The 19,974-nt window shown below is 50.3% G+C and overlaps 1 protein-coding gene across 1 annotated transcript; it reads right to left on the reverse strand.

The window, feature by feature from the left end:
• Nucleotides 1–633: 633 nt before the first annotated feature.
• DCTN3 (dynactin subunit 3) lies at nucleotides 634–13,178 on the reverse strand. The gene is made up of 7 exons (XM_060236467.1): nucleotides 12,994–13,178; nucleotides 11,616–11,700; nucleotides 8,619–8,705; nucleotides 7,569–7,652; nucleotides 6,151–6,209; nucleotides 2,832–2,891; nucleotides 634–1,549 (listed from the first exon to the last, which is right to left on the reverse strand). The coding sequence occupies exons 1-7, from the start codon at nucleotides 13,096–13,098 to the stop codon at nucleotides 1,460–1,462; spliced, it is 570 nt and encodes a 189-aa protein (XP_060092450.1). The 5' UTR covers nucleotides 13,099–13,178; the 3' UTR covers nucleotides 634–1,459.
• Between the last annotated feature and the right edge of the window lie 6,796 nt (nucleotides 13,179–19,974).

Here is a 19,974-nt window from a genome sequence, read left to right on the forward strand (position 1 = left end):
TCATGTCACCCTGCAGTCGACGTTTCTCCAAGCTAAAGAGCCCCAAGCATTTTAACCTTTCTTCATAGGGAAAGTGTTCCAAACCTTTAATCATTCTAGTTGCCCTTTTCTGGACTTTAACCAATGCTATAATATCCTTTTTGAGGTGTGGTGACCAGAATTGCACACAGTACTCCAAATGAGACCGCACCATCGATTTCCAGAATCTAAAGTCTTCCTGTAAGACTCACCAAGGGCTAGAGAAGTAAAATATCCAGACATTTTGAAGCCATGGGAAAAACACTTTTTTTTTCTTTCCCCAGAAAAGAAACCAGAAACATTTGGAAAAATTGAAAAATAAAATGCATTATTAGTCTTTACAGACTGAAAGTGACGTTTACTTTAGGAACACAAGATACAGTGTGCAAAAATTGGCTTCGCGTAAAAGTATCATGTCTGATGTATTAAAAGCACAACTTATTCAAAAACTGAATTTACGTAACTGAATTTACTTTTTAAAATTTTATTTTTTGTTACAAGTGGGACGAAAAGGTCCTGAGATGTAAAGAACGCCTGAACTATAAGGAACCTCTTTTGCCGATTTACGAGAGCGGACAAAAACAAACAAACAAAAAAATCAAATCCAATTGTATCTTCAGTATTTTCCTCAGTATTTTAATTTGTTCCAGCATTTCCACATCCTCCACATACAGGAATTGCAAGGATTTGATACATAAAAGTCTTCAAGTTACAGAGTTTTTAGAAATAACACTGGAGGATTAAATATATGAACACCTTGTCATAAACATATTATTTAAAATCGTAAAAGAAACTATTCCCCACTGCCTTCCCAACTCTACCGAGGGTTCAACCAGGGCATCGTCGGGGGTGGCCCCTCATCACCAGGCCCAAGCTAGCACCTTCTGGAAGTTATGCACACTGGGTTTGTGGTAGCCAAAGCCAAGGTGGCATACAAGCGATCTGCTCTTACTAAATTTTACCCTACGTTTTTACTACTAACTCGGCCCGAACCTGCAGAATGCAGCGGGCTACAATTCCTAGCCGCTAGGTTAAAGACGCGGGAGAGCTCTCTTTGCATCCGCCGTTCTGAGCGGCCCGAGGGGAACAAGCAGCTGCGACAGCAACATCGGGGTTAAGGTTTTATTGTGGTCCGCAGGAAACGGCAGCGAAACCAAGGAATCATGCACGGCTTGTCGAAGGAGAAACGCAAAATAAGTTACAACGAGAACTGTTAAGGGAGAGAAGGATGCACCTCCTTTAAGGGTCGAGAATGACAGGCTCCTCATCTCACCGCCAGCCGGAGCCCAAAAGCGTGTAAGTCCAAGGAGCCGTGGCAGACTGAAGGAGGCAGTTCAGGGTCCGGTGACTCTCTTCTCCAATTCACAAAAAGGGAAGCGCTGGACGAGGGTGCGAGGCAGCTGCACGCGACCGTGAAGGATTCCTCGCTCTGCCGCGGCCCTCACTCCGGCACAGGCTTCGCTTGCTTTGTGGCTTCCATCTGGGTTAGCAGCTCATCCCACTGGACAAACTGCTTGGAAAGGAGCAGAGACTGGAAGGAAACTTTTAAGGGAAAAAAAAAAAAGCAGGAGGCGGAAGTGGAAGAAGAAGATAACTGCAGATTTATACCTCGCCCTTCTCCCTGAATCAGAGACTCAGAGCGGCTTACAATCTCCTTTACCTTCCTCCCACACAACAGACACCTTGTGAGGTGGGTGGGGCTGAAAAAGCTCTGACAGAAGCTGCCCTTTCAAGGACAACTCTGCGAGAGCTATGGCTGACCACAGAGGGCCATATTTTATCTTCAAGAATGGATTGGATAAAAAAATGGAGCAGAGGTCCAACAGTGGCTATTAGCCACACTGTGCGTGTGTGTATATTTTGGCCACTGTGTGATACAGAGTGTTGGATTGGATGGGCCACTGGCCTGATCCAACATGCCTTCTCTTATGTTCTTATCTTAAGGCCATTCTAGCAGCTGCGAGTGGAGGAGTGGGGAATCAAACCCGGTTCTCCCAGATAAGAGTCCATGCACTTAACCACTATGCCAAACTAGCTCTCCCAGAAGCTGCCCTTTCAAGGACAATGTGAGGGCTATGGCTGACCCAAGGCCATTTCAGCAGGTGCAAGTGGAGGAGTGGGGAATCAAACCCGGTTCTCCCAGATAAGAGTCCATGCACTTAACCACGATGCCAAACTGGTTCTCACAGAAGCTGCCCTTTCAAGGACAATGTGAGGGCTATGGCTGACCCAAGGCCATTCCAGCAGCTGCAAGTGGAGGAGGGGGGAATCAAACCTCGTTCTCCCAGATAAGAGTCCATGCACTTAACCACGATGCCAAACTGGTTCTCACAGAAGGTGCCCTTTCAAGGACAATGTGAGGGGTATGGCTGACCCAAGGCCATTCCAGCAGGTGCAAGTGGAGGAGGGGGGAAATAAACCTGGTTCTCCCAGATAAGAGTCTGCACACTTAACCGCTACACCAAACTGGCTCTCACAGAAGCTGCCCTTTCAAGAACAATGTGAGGGCTATGGCTGACCCAAGGCCATTCCAGCAGCTGCAAGGGGAGGAATGGGGAATCAAACCTGGTTCTCCCAGATAAGAGTCCACACACTTCACCGCTACACCAAACTGGCTCTCTGAGCAACCTCATCAGATAGTCAGGGCTCCGACCAAAAGGTGGGATAGGTCAGGCCCAGGTCAAAAGCCTAGCAGCAGACAGGAGAAAGAAGAGCTGGCTGGGCTGGAGGGCACCCCCCCACCCCCTGCAAGCAAAAGCAGCTACTTTGGCTTGGGTGTTCTTGCCAAGGGGGTGGCAATGAAAGAAGGATACCATCCTGTTGTAATCCTCCAGGAGTAGCCGGACGCTCTCAGTCACCGCTTCGCTCTGGTCCTGTAACGCCAGAAGAACCCTGTAAAACACTTCCCCCCATCTTGGGTTTTGCCAGTCTCTACAGTGCAACACCGGGATGCTGAGAGAAATCTAAGGAGCTCTACTTTTATTGGGGGAGGGGGAAGAACCATTAAGAGCCAGTGTGGTGTCCTGGTTAATAGGGGCAGACTCTAACCTGGAGAAGAAGATACTGGATTTATAGCCTGTCTTCACTCTGGGTTAGGGTTGCCAAGTCCAATTCAAGAAATATCTGGGGACTTTGGGGTGGAGCCAGGAGCCTTTGGAGATGGAGCCAGGACACATTAGGGGTGGGGCCAAGATCAAGGCTGTGACAAGCATCATTGAACTCCAAAGGGAGTTCTGGCCATCAAATTTAAAGGGACCGCACACCTTTTAAATGCTTTCCTTCCATTGGAAATAATGGATAGGGGCACCTTTTTGGGGGCTCATAGAATTAGACTCCCTGGTCCAATCCTTTTGAAACTTAGAAGGTGTTTTGAAGAGAGGCATCAGATGCTATGCGGAAAATTCTGTGCCACTACTTCAAAAAACAGCCTCCCCCAGAGCTCCAGATACCCACAAATCAATTCTCCATCATACCCTATGGGGATGGGTCTCCCTAGGCAATAATGGAGTGCCCAGCAGACACTCCCCCCCCCCACTTTCTGATGACCCTGGAGGGAGGGCTTCCAAACCGGGGGATCCCTGCCCTCACCTGGGGATTGGCAACACTACTCTGGATAGTCCTAGAATGGCTTACAATCTCCTTTCCCTTCCTCCCCCATAACAAGCACCCTGTGAGCAGCGTTCCCTCCGAGCTGAGTTAGTGTGAGCTGGCTCACAGATTTTTAGCCTCCAGCTCACACATTTTTGTCTTAGCTCAGGAAGGATGACTCCAGAGCACACGAATTGATGCGGCAGCTCACAACTTGAAGGCCAGCGGCTCGCGACTTTAATGCCACTAGCTCACAAAGTAGGATTTTTGCTCACAAGGCCCTGCAGCTTACAGGGAACGTTGCCTGTGAGGTAGGTGGAGCTGAGGGAGCTCTCCCAGAAAGTGCCCTTTCAAGGACAGCTCTGCGAGAGCTATGGCTGACCCAAGGCCATTCCAGCAAATGCAAGTGGAGGAGAGGGGAATCCAACCCGGTTCTCCCAGATAAGAGAGCTCTGTCTAACCCAAGGCCATTCCAGCAGGTGCAAGTGGAGGAGTGGGGAATCCAACCCGGTTCTCCCAGATAAGAGAGCTATGGCTGACCCAAGGCCATTCCAGAAGCTGTAAGTGGAGGAGTGGGGAATCAAACGCGGTTCTCCCAGATAAGAGAGCTATGGCTGACCCAAGGCCATTCCAGCAGCTGTAAGTGGAGGAGTGGGGAATCAAACCCGGTTCTCCCAGATAAGAGAGCTATGGCTAACCCAAGGCCATTCCAGCAGCTGCAAGTGGAGTGGGGAATCAAACCCAGTTTTCCAAGATAAGGGAGCACTGGCTGACCCAAGGCCATTTCAGGAGCTGCATGTTGAGGAGTGGGGAATCAAACCCGGTTCTCCCAGATAAGAGAGCTATGGCTGACCCAAGGCCATTCCAGCAGGTGCAAGTGGAGGAGTGGGGAATCAAACCCGGTTCTCCCAGATAAGAGAGCTATGGCTGACCCAACGCCATTCCAGCAGCTGCGAGTGGAGAAGTGGGGAATCAAACCCGGTTCTCCCAGATAAGAGAGCTCTGGCTGACCCCAGGCCATTCCAGCAGCTGCAAGTGGAGGACTGGGGAATCAAACCCGGTTCTCCCAGGTAAGAGAGCTATGGCTGACCCAAGACCATTCCAGCAGCTGCGAGTGGAGGAGTGGGGAATCAAACCCGGTTCTCCCAGATAATAGAGCTATGGCTGACCCAAGGCCATTCCAGCAGGTGCAAGTGGAGGAGTGGGGAATCAAACCCGGTTCTCCCAGATAAGAGAGCTCTGGCTGACCCCAGGCCATTCCAGCAGGTGCAAGTGGAGGACTGGGGAATCAAACCCGGTTCTCCCAGGTAAGAGAGCTATGGCTGACCCAAGGCCATTCCAGCAGCTGCGAGTGGAGGAGTGGGGAATCAAACCCGGTTCTCCCAGATAAGAGAGCTCTGGCTGACCCAAGGCCATTCCAACAGCTGCAAGCGGAGGAGTGGGGAATCAAACCCGGTTCTCCCAGATAAGAGAGCTATGGCTGACCCAAGGCCATTCCAGCAGCTGCGAGTGGAGGAGTGGGGAATCAAACCCGGTTCTCCCAGATAAGAGAGCTATGGCTGACCCCAGGCCATTCCAGCAGATGCAAGTGGAGGACTGGGGAATCCAACCCGGTTCTCCCAGATAAGAGAGCTATGGCTGACCCAAGGCCATTCCAGCAGCTGCGAGTGGAGGAGTGGGGAATCAAACCCGACTCTCCCAGATAAGAGAGCTCTGGCTGACCCCAGGACATTCCAGCAGCTGCAAGTGGAGGAGTGGGGGAATCAAACCTGGTTCTCCCAGATAAGAGAGCTATGGCTGACTCAAGGCCATTCCAGCAGCTGCTAGTGGAGGAGTGGGGAATCAAGCCCGGTTCCTCCCAGATAAGAGTTTGTGTACTTAACTGCTACAACAAACTGGCTCTCTAGGATAGCAAAAAAGGCGAGGAATAGTAGGGAAGGTTAATACTAAATCCAGACAGAAGCAAGTTAGCCAGGAATTCACAGCGCTTGGGGGTGGCCCCAACCGGGACAGATTGTTTTAGAGAATCCCTCTTTGGTGCAAACTGTTCACCCTGCATGACAAGAGTTCACGCCACGAGAATTGGTGACTCAGGACATGGCTCTGCAGGAACGACACCTTTGGAAACACCGTCTCCCAGCTGAGGCAGACAGAAAAACCTTCAATCAAGGGTGGCCAAACTGTGGCTCGGGAGCCACATGTGGCTCTTTCACACATATTGTGTGGCTTCTGAAGCCCCCACTGCCCTGTTGGCCAGCTTGGAGAAGGCATTTGTCTCTTTAAATTACTTCTCCAAGCCAAGCCAGCTGGCAATTTGGAAAATGCATTTAAAGTTGTTTTCTTTCCACTTCCCTCCCTCCTCCCATCTATTTGCCTGCCTGCCTTCCTTCCTCTCCCCTGCCCTCAAACACGTGACATTCAAGTCTTGTGGCTCTCAAACATCTGACATTTATTCTATGCGGCTCTTACGTTAAGCAAGTTTGGCCAGCCCTGCCTTAGATGAAGGGCGATTCTCTGCTCCCCTGAAACCCACTGGCTGCGTACCTGCTGCTGGATGTGGATCTGAGAAAGGCGCTGGAGTCTTGCGGCGTGGTCAGGAGCGGCTGAAAAGACCAGAGGGGAGATCGGGGTCACAGGTCAACAAGATTCTCCCGACAGAGGGGCTCATGCCACGTTAAGAGGCCCCACCCCTTTCTAAATTATACCCCCTTCACCAGTAGAAGGCATGAACCCCCGTGAAGCTGCCTTTTATACTGAATGAGATCCTTGGTCCATCAACATTCAGTATTGCCTACTCAGGCTGGCAGCAGCTCTCCAGGGTCTCGGAGGTTTTTCACCCCATCTCCTGCCTGGTCCTTTTAACTGGAGATGCTGGGGATTGAACCAGGGGCCTTCCGCACACCAGGCAGAGCCAGGGTCTGAGGTCAAGGTGTTTCCCATAATCTAATACCCGGTCCTTTTAGATGGAGATGCCGGGGATTGAACCTGGGACTTTGTGCATGCCAAGCAGAGGCTCTAGAGATGAACCACTGAGGTCTTTCCCATCACCTCCTGCCCGGTCCTTTTAACTGGACATGCTGGGGATTGAACCGGGGACCATCTGCATGCCAAGCAGAGGCTCTGCCAGTGAGCTATGGCCCTGTTTTTACAAAAGATATTGGATTTATATCCCGCCCTCCACTCTGAAGAGTATCAGAGCGGCTCACCATCTCCTTTCCCTTCCTCCCCCACAACAGACACCCCATGAGGTAGAGGAAGATATTGGATTTATATCCCGCCCTCCACTCCGAAGAGTCTCAGAGCGGCTCACAATCTCCTTTCCCTTCCTCCCCACCAACAGACACCCTGTGAGGTAGAGGAAGATATTGGATATATATCCCGCCCTCCACTCCGAAGAGTCTCAGAGCGGCTCATAATCTCCTTTCCCTTCCTCCCCCACAACAGACACCCCGTGAGGTAGATGAAGATATTGGATATATATCCCGCCCTCCACTCCAAAGAGTCTCAGAGCGGCTCACAATCTCCTTTCCCTTCCTCCCCCACAACAGACACCCTGTGAGGTGGGTGGGGCTGGAGAGGGCTCTCTCAGCAGCTGCCCTTTCAAGAACAACTCCTACGGGAGCTGTGGCTGACCCAAGGCCATTCCAGCAGCTGCAAGGGGAGGAGTGGGGAATCAAACCCGGTTCTCCCAGATAAGAATCCGCGCACTTAACCGCTACACCAAACTGGCTCTTGATGCAGGAAGAAACCAAAACGAGAACCTGTCGGGGCATAAGCTCCTTGAAACGGCTCACAATTTTAACTTTTTGTTCAATAAACATGCTTAAAAGGGGGCGTGTGGATACACGTGAGCATCGTAGCCATCTCTCTCTTTGGACAAAAAGTGCAACAGGTACAGATCCTGACCCCAACCTAGAAGTACCTGACACACAGGTGCTGGGCGAGAAGAAAGGGAGACTCACCTTTAATGTGGGCACTGTCCAGGTACGGCTTCAGGCTGTCCACCTGCTCCAGAAGCGCTGCCTGAGCCAGCACGGAAGGCTCTTCTGGGTTCAGACATAAGGACATGGGTCAGTGGAGGCAGAAGCAGCTAGTTAACGGAGCTATTTGACTTACAGGTCCTTAGAAAGCAAATCAGCCAGTCTCACAATGTCCCTGTATAAATTTACGGTGCAGCTACTGCATAAATCAGTTTGCTCGGGGGATGTTCTTGGACATATGGACATATGAAGCTGCCTTATACTGAATCAGACCTTTGGTCCATCAAAGTCAGCATTGTCTTCTCAGACTGGCAGCGGCTCTCCAGGGTCTCAGACTGAGAAGAAGAAGAAGAAGAAGATATTGGATTTATATCCCGCCCTTCACTCCGAAGAGTCTCAGAGCGGCTCACAATCTCCTTTACCTTCCTCCCCCACAACAGACACCCTGTGAGGTGGGTGGGGCTGGAGAGGGCTCTCACAGCAGCTGCCCTTTCAAGGACAGCCTCTGCCAGAGCTATGGCTGACCCAAGGCCATTCCAGCAGCTGCAAGTGGAGGAGTGGGGAATCAAACCCGGTTCTCCCAGATAAGAGTCCGCACACTTAACCACTACACCAAACTGAGGTTTTTCATACCTATTTGCCTGGAACCCTTTTTTGGAGATGCCGGGGATTGAACCTGGGACCTTCTGCTTACCAAGCAGATGCTCTACCGCTGAGCCACCGTCCCTCCCACCGTTCTTCCTGAGCTAGGCCAAAAATATGTGAGTTGAAGGCTAAAGAATTGTGAGATAGCTCACTTGAACTCCGCTTAGAGGGAACACTGGTGATCGCACATGTTAAATCCAGGGTGTGTGTGTGTGTGTGTGGCTAGGTCAGGCCAAATTTCTCGTGTGTTCGCACCCAAAGTCGCGTTGTGTAATCTATCCGGCCATGAGAAACAGAGCGCACGATTGTACAAACGATACAGCTTAAAAATACTCCGACCCCTAATTGCTCACACGGCGTTGCATTTCTGCCATTACATGACAATACCTGCCAAGATGAACTGAAGCTTCATGGCATCCGGAACAGCCATGCGATCGATGTACTGAGGATCCAAATATTTGATCACATCTTCAACTTCCAATTGCCAGCGTCAAATGAGAGAAGAAAATGGGAACGTCAGAAGATGACAGCAACAGAGCAAACGTGGATCGCTAGGCAGAAAGCATCAGCACAGACACCCTGGACGTGTTCAGTCAGAATAAGGAGTGGAGCAAAGCGTCAGGTTGCCCTTATCTCCAGCCAAGACTCAGTCTTCCCATCTGCAAGATGGGGATTTCAGCAGTGACATCTCTTATAAGGTTTACTAAGCATTAATATCACAAGGAGAAACCCTCCTAACTGTGCCCATCATTCAAAGAAGTTTGTCTGGTGTATACACATGAGAGGGCCTTTTTGGTGGCAGCCCCATAACCTTGGAAAAACCTCTCTAGGGAACTGCAACTGGGTCCCTCACCTGTGATCTTGAAGAGGCAGCTGAAGATAGTTTCGTTTAGGACGGCATTTGATTAAAGCAGCCTCAAACTGTGAATATACATGTTGGCTTTATTTTTATGCCACTTGTTATGTATTTTATTTACCTAGTAAGTAGCCTTGAGCTCAGTCAGAAAGAAAGGCAGCTAATATTTTAAGAACATAAATAATGAACTGCATTCTAAAATGCTTCCAATTATGCATATATAAAACAATTCCGCCCACTGCCTCAGAGCGGTCTGTAGACGCCTGCCTTTCTGCATGACTCGAAGTGACTGAGGGTGTGTGCTAAAGGTGCTCAAGTGTCCCTGCATCACACATGCCTGACGAAGCCTTTGAGAAACGGCTTGGTACATGTTAGTGATTTGTTGCATTCTTATGTGGAGGGATGACAGAGATTGCTTTCTTCAGACTCCCACGAGAGCAAGTATAAAAGAGCGGAGTTTCACCGTTTAGCATCAAGCTCTTCCGTGGACTTTGAGTCTTTCTGTGTGCAACACTGTGTGTATGAATGTTACTTCTGAGTCCGCATTGAGTTTAGAATCCTAGAATTGGAAGGGGACCTCCAGGGTCATTTAGTCCAACCCCCTGCATGATGCAGGAAACTCACAAACACCTCCCCGTAAATTCACAGGAACCTCACTGCTGTCAGATGGCCATCTAGCCTCTGTTTAAAAACCTTCAAGGAAGGAGAGCCCATTACCTCCCATGGAAACCTTTTCCACCGAGGAACTGCTCTAACTCATAGAAGCATAGAGTTGGAAGGGACCTCAAGGTCATCTAGTCCAACTCTCTGAACAATGCAGGAAACTCACAAACACTTCTCCCTAAATTCACAGGATCCTCATTGCTGTCAGATGGCCATCTAGTCTCTGCTTAAAAACCTCCAAGGAAGGAGAGCCCACTACCTCCCACGGAAGCCTTTTCCACTGAGGAACTGCTCTAACTCATAGAATCATAGAGTTGGAAGGGACCTTCAGGGCCATCTAGTCCAACCCCCTGCACAATGCAGGAAACTCACAAACACCTCCCTCTAAATTCATAGGATCCTCATTGCTGTCAGATGGCCATTCAGCCTCTGTTTAAACACCTCCATGGAAAGACAGCCCACCACCTCCCAAGGAAGCCTGTTCCACTGAGGAACCGCTCTACCCGTCACAAAGTTCATAGAATCATATAACTGGAAGGAATCTCCAGGGTCATCTAGTCCAACCCCCTGCACAATGCAGGAAACTCACAAATACCTCCCCCTAAATTAACAGGATCTTCATTGCTGACAGGTGGCCATCTAGCCTCTGTTGAAAAACCTCCAAGGAAGGAGAGCCCACCACCTCCCGAGGAAGCCTCTTCCACTGAGGAATCATTCTAATGGTCAAGTTCATAGACTCATAGAGCTGGAAGGGACCTCTAGGGTCATCTAGTCCAACTCCCTGCACAATGCAGGAAACTACAAACACCTCCCCCTAAATTCGCAGGATCCTCAGTGCTGTCAGATGGCCATCCAGCCTCTGCTTAAAAACCTCCAAGGAAGGAGAGCCCTCCTCTAATAACCACGCAGCATGATGTCATTCCAAGACCCAGGAACAAGCATGATGGTGAGATGCTAAAGGTAGGCTAAGCAGCATCAAATTGTGGTCAGTGTATTCCCTCTGCCTCATCTTTCTCCCACTGCTTCAACATGGTATGTTTGCAGTGGGGCATTTACACACATATTAATACAAGAACCTGCCTTGTGCTAACTCAGAGCCTTGGTCCATCAAGGTCTGTCTTGTCTACTCAGCCTGGCAGTGGCTCTCCAGGGTCGCAGCAGAGGTCTTTCCCATCACCTCCTGAGGGTCCTTTTAACTGGAGATGGTGGAGATTGAACCTGGGACCTTCTGCATGCCAAACAGAGGCTCTGCCGCTGAGCCACGGCCTCTCCCCTAGACCTGGATTGCCATCAGTCTTAACACTTCTCCTGTTTCGCTCTCATATATCTTCCAAGATGAAACAGGTTTTACTTATTTAGGAGGGGATAATTAAAAAGCAAAGTAGAGACATCACCCTGCCAGCAAAAGTCAGTATAGTCAAAGCGATGGTATTCCCTGTAGTAATGTATGGCTGTGAAAGTTGGACCATAAGGAAGGCCGAGCGCAGAAGAATAGATGCTTTTGAGCTGTGGTAATGAAGAAGAATCTTGAGAGTCCCTTGGACTGAAAGAAGATCAAATCAGTCATTCCTAAGGGACATAAACCTTGACTGTTCCCTGGAAGTCAAATACTTTGGCCACCAAATGAGAAGCAAGCACTCACTGGAGAAGAACATGATGGCTGGGAAAGACAGAGGCAAAAGAAGAAGGGGACGGCAAAAGAGGAGACGACTGGACAGCGTTACTGATGTAACTATCATGAATTTGAGCAGACTTCAGAGGATGGTGGAAGACAGGAGGGCCTGGCGTGACTTTGTCCATGGGGTCGCAAAGAGTCTGACTCGACTGTGCGGCTGAACAACAACAACAAATTAAAAACCACTTACTTTTTTTATAAAGAATTTTAATCCTCTCTCTTTTACTTGCAATGTTCCCCAAAGCCACCTGGAGTTTCACCAAGCCATCTGATATCTGAAGAAGAAGAGAAAGAGTTGGTTTCTTATGACCTGCATTTCTCAAACTTAAGGAGTCTCAGAGTGGCTTAAAATCTCCTTCCCTTCCTCTCCCCACAACAGGCATCTTGTGAAGCAGGTGGGGCTGAGAGATTTGAGAGCACTGTGACTGGTCCATGGTCACCCAGTGTGCTTTAAGTGGAGGAGCGGGGAATTAAACCTGACTCTGCAGATTAGAGTTTGCTGCTCTTAAGCACAACACCATGCTGGCTCCCACGCTGGGGGAAAATGACAACTGGATTGACAACTGAATGAATCAACACTAGAAAGCATACTATGAATTGTGACTTCACAACAACAACAACAACAACAACAAAATAGCAATGCGATAAGCACAAAAAAGTGTCCTTAAAACAACTGCTTGCATTTAAATGCAGCAAGACTTCTATAGTATGGGAAACATGGACTGAAGACCAGGAAGATATAAGAACATGGGATGAGCCTTGCTGAATTAGACCAGAGGCTCATCTAGCTTTGAAAGTGCTCCTGGACTCTGGCTCTTTCTGATAATAAGAGCCTGTAACTGGTCAGTATAGTGTAGTGATTAAAGGTGCCAGGCTTGAGAGTCCGAGGTTCGAATGCCCACTTGCACCCTGGAAGGAAGCCTGCTGGGTGCCCTTGAGCTAGTCATGGTCTCTCCACCCACAGTGTTGTTTCAAGGATAAAAGGAGGAGGGGGAGGAGAACGATGAAGGCCGCTTCAGGTCCCTTTAGGGTTGCCAAGTCCAATTCAAGAAATATCTGGGGACTCTGGGGGTGGAGCCAGGAGACATTGGGGTGGGGATATCCAGGAGCAAGGTTGTGACAAGCGTAATTGAACTTCAAAGGGAGTTCTGGCCATCACATTTAAAGGGACCGCACATCTTTTTTAAATGCCTTCCTTCCATTGGAAATACTGAAGGATAGGGGCACCTTCTTTGGGGGCTCATAGAATTAGACCCCCTGGTCCAATCCTTTTGAGACTCGGAGGGTGTCTTGAAGAGGGGCATCAGATGCTATGCTGAACATTTTGTGCCACTACTTCAAAAAACAGCCTCCCCCAGAGCCCCAGAAATCAATTCTCCTTTATACCCTATGGGGATGGGTCTCCCTAGGGAACAATGGAGCGCCCAACAGACACTCCCCCCCCCCCGCTTTCTGATGACCCCGAGGCGGGGGGAGGGTCTCCAAACCGGGGGATCTCCTGCCCCCAACTGGGGATTGGCAACCCCAGGTCACGAGCCAGCTCAACCAAGCTCTCCCTCCCGACGCACCTTCTTGGCCTCGGCGGGCCCGCCCGGCGCCCCGAAGACGCGCTCCTCCAGGGATTCCAGGCGCTCCTGCAGCTGCTGCACCTCCGCCGCCGCCGCAGCCGCCATCTTAGCAACGCCCTGCCCACCGGAAGCCGGGCGGGCGCCGAGGACGACGGGAAAGCGCTTGAGCGGAAGCAGAAGGCGACGCGGCCGCTCTAGCCTCGAGAGGCACCATAGATAACGCGGCGAGATGAGCGCCTCAGAGCAAACCGGAAGCGCTTGGCCCACGGGCCGGAAGTTGCTTCTGGGCTTTGTTGTCGAGAGGGAAGGGGGTTGCTGTGGAAACGGGCCAGCTCTATGGTTGAAGGAAACAGGCGCTTGCCTGCGTAAGCATTGGAAATGGCCCTCACGGCTGCCAACCTCCTGGCGAGAACTGGAGAATACACTGTGAACAGATCACTAGCAAAGTTTACAAGCCCCAAATTTTCAATAAATACTCTACTCATGACCGTTCCTACACTTTTCTTCTGCTGTGAAGCTGGATGCGCTTTAAAATTTGGAGACGCCTGGTTTTTTGAACTGTTCAGATTAGGGTTGCCAAGTCCAATTCAAGAAATAGCTGGGGACATTGGGGGTGGAGCCAGGAGACATTGGGGGTGGAGCCAGGAGACATTGGGGTGGAGCCAGGAGATATGAGGGGTGGAGCCAGGATATATTGGGGATGGAGCCAGGAGACATTGGGGGTGGAGCCAGGAGATATTGGGGGTGGAGCCAGGAGACATTGGGGGTGGAGCCAGGAGACATTGGGGTGGAGCCAGGAGACATTGGGGTGGAGCCAGGAGACATTGGGGTAGAGCCAGGAGACATGGGGGCTGGAGCCAGGAGACATGGGGGCTGGAGCCAAGAGACATTGGGGTGGTTCCAGGAGATATTGGGGGTGGAGCCAGGAAACATTGGGGGTGGAGCCAGGAGACATTGGGGTGGAGCCAGGAGACATTGGGGTAGAGCCAGGAGACATGGGGGCTGGAGCCAGGAGACATGGGGGCTGGAGCCAAGAGACATTGGGGTGGTTCCAGGAGATATTGGGGGTGGAGCCAGGAAACATTGGGGGTGGAGCCAGGAGACATTGGGGGTGGAGCCAGGAGACATTGGGGTGGTTCCAGGAGATATTGGGGGTGGAGCCAGGAGACATTGGGGGTGGAGCCAGGAGACATTGGGGGTGGAGCCAGGAGACATTGGGGTGGTTCCAGGAGATATTGGGGGTGGAGCCAGGAGACATTGGGGGTGGAGCCAGGAGACATTGGGGTGGTTCCAGGAGATATTGGGGGTGGAGCCAGGAGACATTGGGGGTGGAGCCAGGAGACATTGGGGGTGGAGCCAGGAGACATTGGGGTGGTTCCAGGAGATATTGGGGGTGGAGCCAGGAGACATTGGGGGTGGAGCCAGGAGACATTGGGGGTGGAGCCAAGAAAAATTGGGGGTGGAGCCAGGAGACATTAGGGGTGGAGCCAAGAGACATTGGGGGTGGAGCCAGGAGGCATTAGGGGTGGAGCCAAGAGACATTGGGGGTGGAGCCAGGAGACATGGGGGTGGAGCCAAGATACATTGGGGGTGGAGCCAGGAGACATTGGGGTGGTGCCAGGAGACATTGGGGGTGGAGCCAAGATACATTGGGGGTGGAGCCAGGAGACATTGGGGTGGAGACAGGAGACCTCCTGGAATTACAGGCAACAGAGATACATTGCCCTGGGAAAAAAACAACAGCTCTGGAGGATGGACGCCATGGCATCATACCTTCCTGTGGTCCCTCCTAGGGTTGCCAAGTCCAGTTCAAGAAATATCTGGGGACTTTGGGGGTGGAGCCAGGAGGCATTGGGGTGGAGCCAGGAGCAAAGGTGTGACAAGCATAACTGAACTCCGAAGAGAGTTCTTGCCATCACATTTCAAGGGACTGCACACCTTTTAAATGCCTTCCTTCCGTAGGAGATTGTGAGCCGCTCTGAGACTCTTCGGAGTGGAGGGCGGGATATAAATCCAATATCTTCATCTACCTCACAGGGTGTCTGTTGTGGGGGAGGAAGGGAAAGGAGATTGTGAGCCGCTCTGAGACTCTTCGGAGTGGAGGGCGGGATATAAATCCAATATCTTCATCTACCTCACAGGGTGTCTGTTGTGGGGGAGGAAGGGAAAGGAGATTTTGAGCTGCTCTGAGACTCTTTGGAGTGGAGGGCGGGATATAAATCCAATATCTTCATCTACCTCACAGGGTGTCTGTTGTGGGGGAGGAAGGGAAAGGAGATTTTGACCTGCTCTGAGACTCTTTGGAGTGGAGGGCGGGATATAAATCCAATATCTTCATCTACCTCACAGGGTGTCTGTTGTGGGGGAGGAAGGGAAAGGAGATTTTGAGCTGCTCTGAGACTCTTTGGAGTGGAGGGCGGGATATAAATCCAATATCTTCATCTACCTCACAGGGTGTCTGTTGTGGGGGAGGAAGGGAAAGGAGATTGTGAGCCGCTCTGAGACTCTTCGGAGTGGAGGGCGGGATATAAATCCAATATCTTCATCTACCTCACAGGGTGTCTGTTGTGGGGGAGGAAGGGAAAGGAGATTGTGAGCCGCTCTGAGACTCTTGAGTGGAGGGCAGGATATAAATCCAATATCTTCATCTACCGCTCAGGGTGTCTGTTATGGGGGAGGAAGGGAAAGGAGATTGTGAGCCTCTCTGAGACTCTTGAGTGGAGGGCAGGATATAAATCCAATATCTTCATCTACCGCTCAGGGTGTCTGTTGTGGGGGAGGAAGGGAAAGGAGATTGTGAGCCGCTCTGAGACTCTTGAGTGGAGGGCAGGATATAAATCCAATATCTTCATCTACCGCTCAGGGTGTCTGTTGTGGGGGAGGAAGGGAAAGGAGATTGTGAGCCGCTCTGAGACTCTTGAGTGGAGGGCAGGATATAAATCCAATATCTTCATCTACCTCACAGGTTGTCTGTTGAGGGGGAGGAAGGGAAAGGAGATTGTGAGCCTCTCTGAGACTCTTCGGAGTGGAGGGCGGGATATAAATCCAATATCTTCTTCTACAATTATATTTGCCACACCCTTGCCACAGCCTCTGCTTTCCCTCTCCCCCCTGCCAGATTTGAAGGGCCTGGGGCTGGGAAGAAGCCCTCTAATCGCGGGAACCCCCGCCTGTATTGGGGGTCTGGCAACCCTTTTTGCAAACCAAGTGGGACAAAGATATAATAAATAAGGAAATAATGACATTCTTGCTCCTCTTGGAGAAATGCATGACCAACCAAATCAGCAGATGGCAGCCTTGAGCTGTCACAGGCAAGTCTATTCTCAAAACCGCCCCACGCTGCAATAATTATGGGTGTGAAAAAGAAGACAAGGACGACGTTGGATTTATATCCCGCCCTCCACTCCGAAGAGTCTCAGAGCAGCTCACAATCTCCTTTCCCTTCCTCCCCCACAACAGACACCCTGTGAGGTAGATGAAGATATTGGATTTATATCCCGCCTCCACTCCGAAGAGTCTCAGAGCGGCTCACAATCTCCTTTCCCTTCCTCCCCCACAACAGACACCCTGTGAGGTAGATGAAGATACTGGATTTATATCCCGCCTCCACTCCGAAGAGTCTCAGAGCGGCTCACAATCTCCTTTCCCTTCCTCCCCCACAACAGACACCCTGTGAGGTAGATGAAGATATTGGATTTATATCCCGCCCTCCACTCCGAAGAGTCTCAGAGCGGCTCACAATCTCCTTTCCCTTCCTCCCCCACAACAGACACCCTGTGAGGTAGATGAAGATATTGGATTTATATCCCGCCTCCACTCTGAAGAGTCTCAGAGCAGCTCACAATCTCCTTTCCCTTCCTTCCCCACAATAGACACCCTGTGAGGTAGATGAAGATATTGGATTTATATCCCGCCCTCCACTCCAAAGAGTCTCAGAGCGGCTCACAATCTCCTTTCCCTTCCTCCCCCACAACAGACACCCTGTGAGGTAGATGAAGATATTGGATTTATATCCTGCCCTCCACTCCGAAGAGTCTCAGAGCGGCTCACAATCTCCTTTCTCTTCCTCCCCCACAACAGACACCCTGTGAGGTGGGTGGGGCTGAGAGGGCTCTCACAGCAGCTGCCCTTTCAAGGACAACCTCTGCCAGGGCTATGGCTGACCCAAGGCCATTCCAGCAGGTGCAAGTGGAGGAGTGGGGAATCAAACCCGGTTCTCCCAGATAAGAGTCCACACACTTAACCACTACACCAAACTGGCTCTGGATGTTTAGCCTGGAGAGGAGGCGGCTGAGAGGTGATAGGATCACTATCTTGAAGGGCTGTCCAATGATGGTGTGGAATTGTTTTCTGTGGCCGCAGAAGGTTGGACCAGAACCAATGGGTTGAAATTAAATCAAAAGAGTTTCCAGCTCAACATTAGGAAGAATTTCCTGACCAGTTCCTCAGTGGAACAGACTTCCTCGGGAGGTGGTGGGTTCTCCTTCCTTGGACGTTTTTAAACAGAGGCTGGATGGCCATCTGACAGCAATGAAGATCATGGGAATTTGTGGGGAGGTGTTTGTGAGTTTCCTCCAATGTGCAGGGGGTTGGACTAGATGACTCTGGAGGTCCCTTCCAACTCTATAATTCTATGATTTCATGCCAGAAGAGTGCAAAACCAGTTTTCTCCAAGTCGGCTTCAGTGGAGAAGCCTGCAAGGAAGACATGATGCTATTGCTTAACTTTCGGACCACTCAAAATGGGTAGCTGTGTCAGAAGGAGAGGAGGAGGAGGAAATTGGATGTATACTCTGTCCTTCATTCAGAGTCTCAGAGTGGCTTACAATCTCCTTTGTTTCCTCTCTGCACAACAGACACTTTGTGAGGTAGGTGGAGCTGAGAGAGCTCTGAGATAAACTGTTCTTGAAGAACAGCTCTGTGAGAACTGTGGCTGCATGTGGAAGATTGGAGAAATCAAACCTGGTTAAGAACATAAGAGAAGTCATGTTGGATCAGGCCAATGGCCCATCCAGTCCAACACTCTGTGTCACACAGTGGCCAATATATGTGTGTGTGTATATATATATACACATACATACATATACACACATATACATACACACAGCCACTGATGGACCTCTGCTCCATATTTTTATCCAATCCCCTCTTGAAGCTAGCTATGCTTGTAGCCACCACCATCTCCTGTGGCAGTGAATTCCACATGTTAATCACCCTTTGGACTTCCTTTTATCCGTTTTAACCCGACTGCTCAGCAATTTCATTGAATGCCCACGAGTTCTTGTATTGTGAGAAAGGGAGAAAAGGACTTCTTTCTCTACTTTCTCCAGCCCATGCATAATCTTGTAAACCTCTATCATGCCACCCCGCAGTTGACGTTTCTCCAAGCTAAAGATCCCCAAGCGTTTTAACCTTTCTTCATAGGGAAAGTGTTCCAAACCTTTAATAATTCTAGTTGCCCTTTTTTGGACTTTTTCCAATGTTATAATATCCTTTTTGAGGTTCGGTTACCAGAATTGTACACAGTATTCCAAATGAGATTGCACCATCGATTTATACAGGGGCATTATGATACTGGCTGATTTGTTTTCAGTTCCCTTCCTAATAATTCCCAGCATGGCGTTGACCTTTTTTATTGCAATCGCACACTGTCTTGACATTTTTCAGTGAGTTATCTACCACGACACCAAGATCTCTCTTGGTCAGTCTCTGCCAGTTCACACCCCATCAACTTGTATTTGTAGCTGGGATTCTTGGCCCCAATGTGCATTACTTTGCACTTGGCCACATTGGACCGCATCTGCCACGTTGACGCCCACTCACCCAGCCTCAACAGATCCCTTTGGAGTGCCTCACAATCCTCTCTGGTTCTCACCACCCTGAACAATTTAGTGTCACTATTCTGGAAGTGGTTCTTCCAGATTACAGTCCGTGCACTTAACCACTACAACAAACTGGCTCTCCAGTAGAAAAAAAAAATCCAGTAACCCCTTATAAGAATAACAAAATCTGTGGCAGGGCATGAGCTTTTGGGAGTCACTGTCCACTTTTTCAGATACAGCTAGTTTTTTGGTAGAAAACCCCCAGCAGGGACTCATTTGCATATTAGGCCACACCCCCTGATGCCAAGCCAGCCGGAACTGAGTTCCTGCTCAAAAAAAGCCCTGCAGCTAGAATGTGAGTCCGTCTCTCCTTATATCTTGGAGAGTGGAGTGATTTCAGGTGCCAAATGACAATAGCAGATGAATGATAACAGCAGGCGTGACTCCATTGAATGTGATATGTAGAGGGCTTGTAGGTATGGAGAAAGCAGCACTGGAAATGAGAGAGGAAACCCAGGTCTCGATTCAGTCCAGGAAGATTTGAAAGAGAGATTGATGAATTGCAACTGATAATGACGCTCAAGACAATGCATCCTGTTTGGTGTCGTGGTTCAGTGTGCGGACTCTTATCTGGAGAACCAAGTTTGATTCCCCACTCCTTCACTTGCAGCTGCTGGAATGGCCTTGGGTCAGCCATAGCCCTCACATTGTCCTTGAAAGGGCAGCTTCTGGGAGAGCCAGTTTGGTGTAGTGGTGAAGTGTGCAGACTCTTATCTGGGAGAACCGGATTTGATTCCCCACTCCTCCGCTTGCAGCTGCTGGAATGGCCTTGGGTTAGCCATAGCTCTTGTAGGAGTTGTCCTTGAAGGGGCAGCTGCTGTGAGAGCCCTCTCAGCCCCACCCACCTCACAAGGTGTCTGTTGTGGGAGGAGAAGATATAGGAGACTATAAGCCGCTCTGAGTCTCTGATTCAGAGAGAAGGGTTTGCAGTCTTCTTCAAGTGCCTGAAGATGGTGATCATCCACTTCCAGCGCTGGAATGGCCTTGGGTCAGCCATAGCTCTCACAGAGTTGTCCTTGAAAGGGCAGCTTCTGGGAGAGCCCTCTCAGCCCCACCCACCTCACAGGGTGTCTGTTGTGGGGAGGGGGGGAGGTAAAGGA

This window comes from Heteronotia binoei, chromosome 4, assembly GCF_032191835.1.
Source record: "Heteronotia binoei isolate CCM8104 ecotype False Entrance Well chromosome 4, APGP_CSIRO_Hbin_v1, whole genome shotgun sequence".
Lineage (NCBI taxonomy): Eukaryota > Metazoa > Chordata > Lepidosauria > Squamata > Gekkonidae > Heteronotia > Heteronotia binoei.

Bases quoted from the DNA above. Each gene is read 5' to 3' on its own strand.
- DCTN3 (XM_060236467.1), bottom strand. From the start codon at position 13,098: ATGGCGGCTGCGGCGGCGGCGGAGGTGCAGCAGCTGCAGGAGCGCCTG. The intron at 6,210-7,568 runs GTGAGTCTCCCT...TGGTCTTTTCAG, and splicing joins GGACAGTGCCCACATTAAAG to CCGCTCCTGACCACGCCGCA. The intron at 1,550-2,831 runs GTATCCTTCTTT...GTTTCCTTCCAG, and splicing joins TGGAGGATTACAACAGGATG to TCTCTGCTCCTTTCCAAGCA.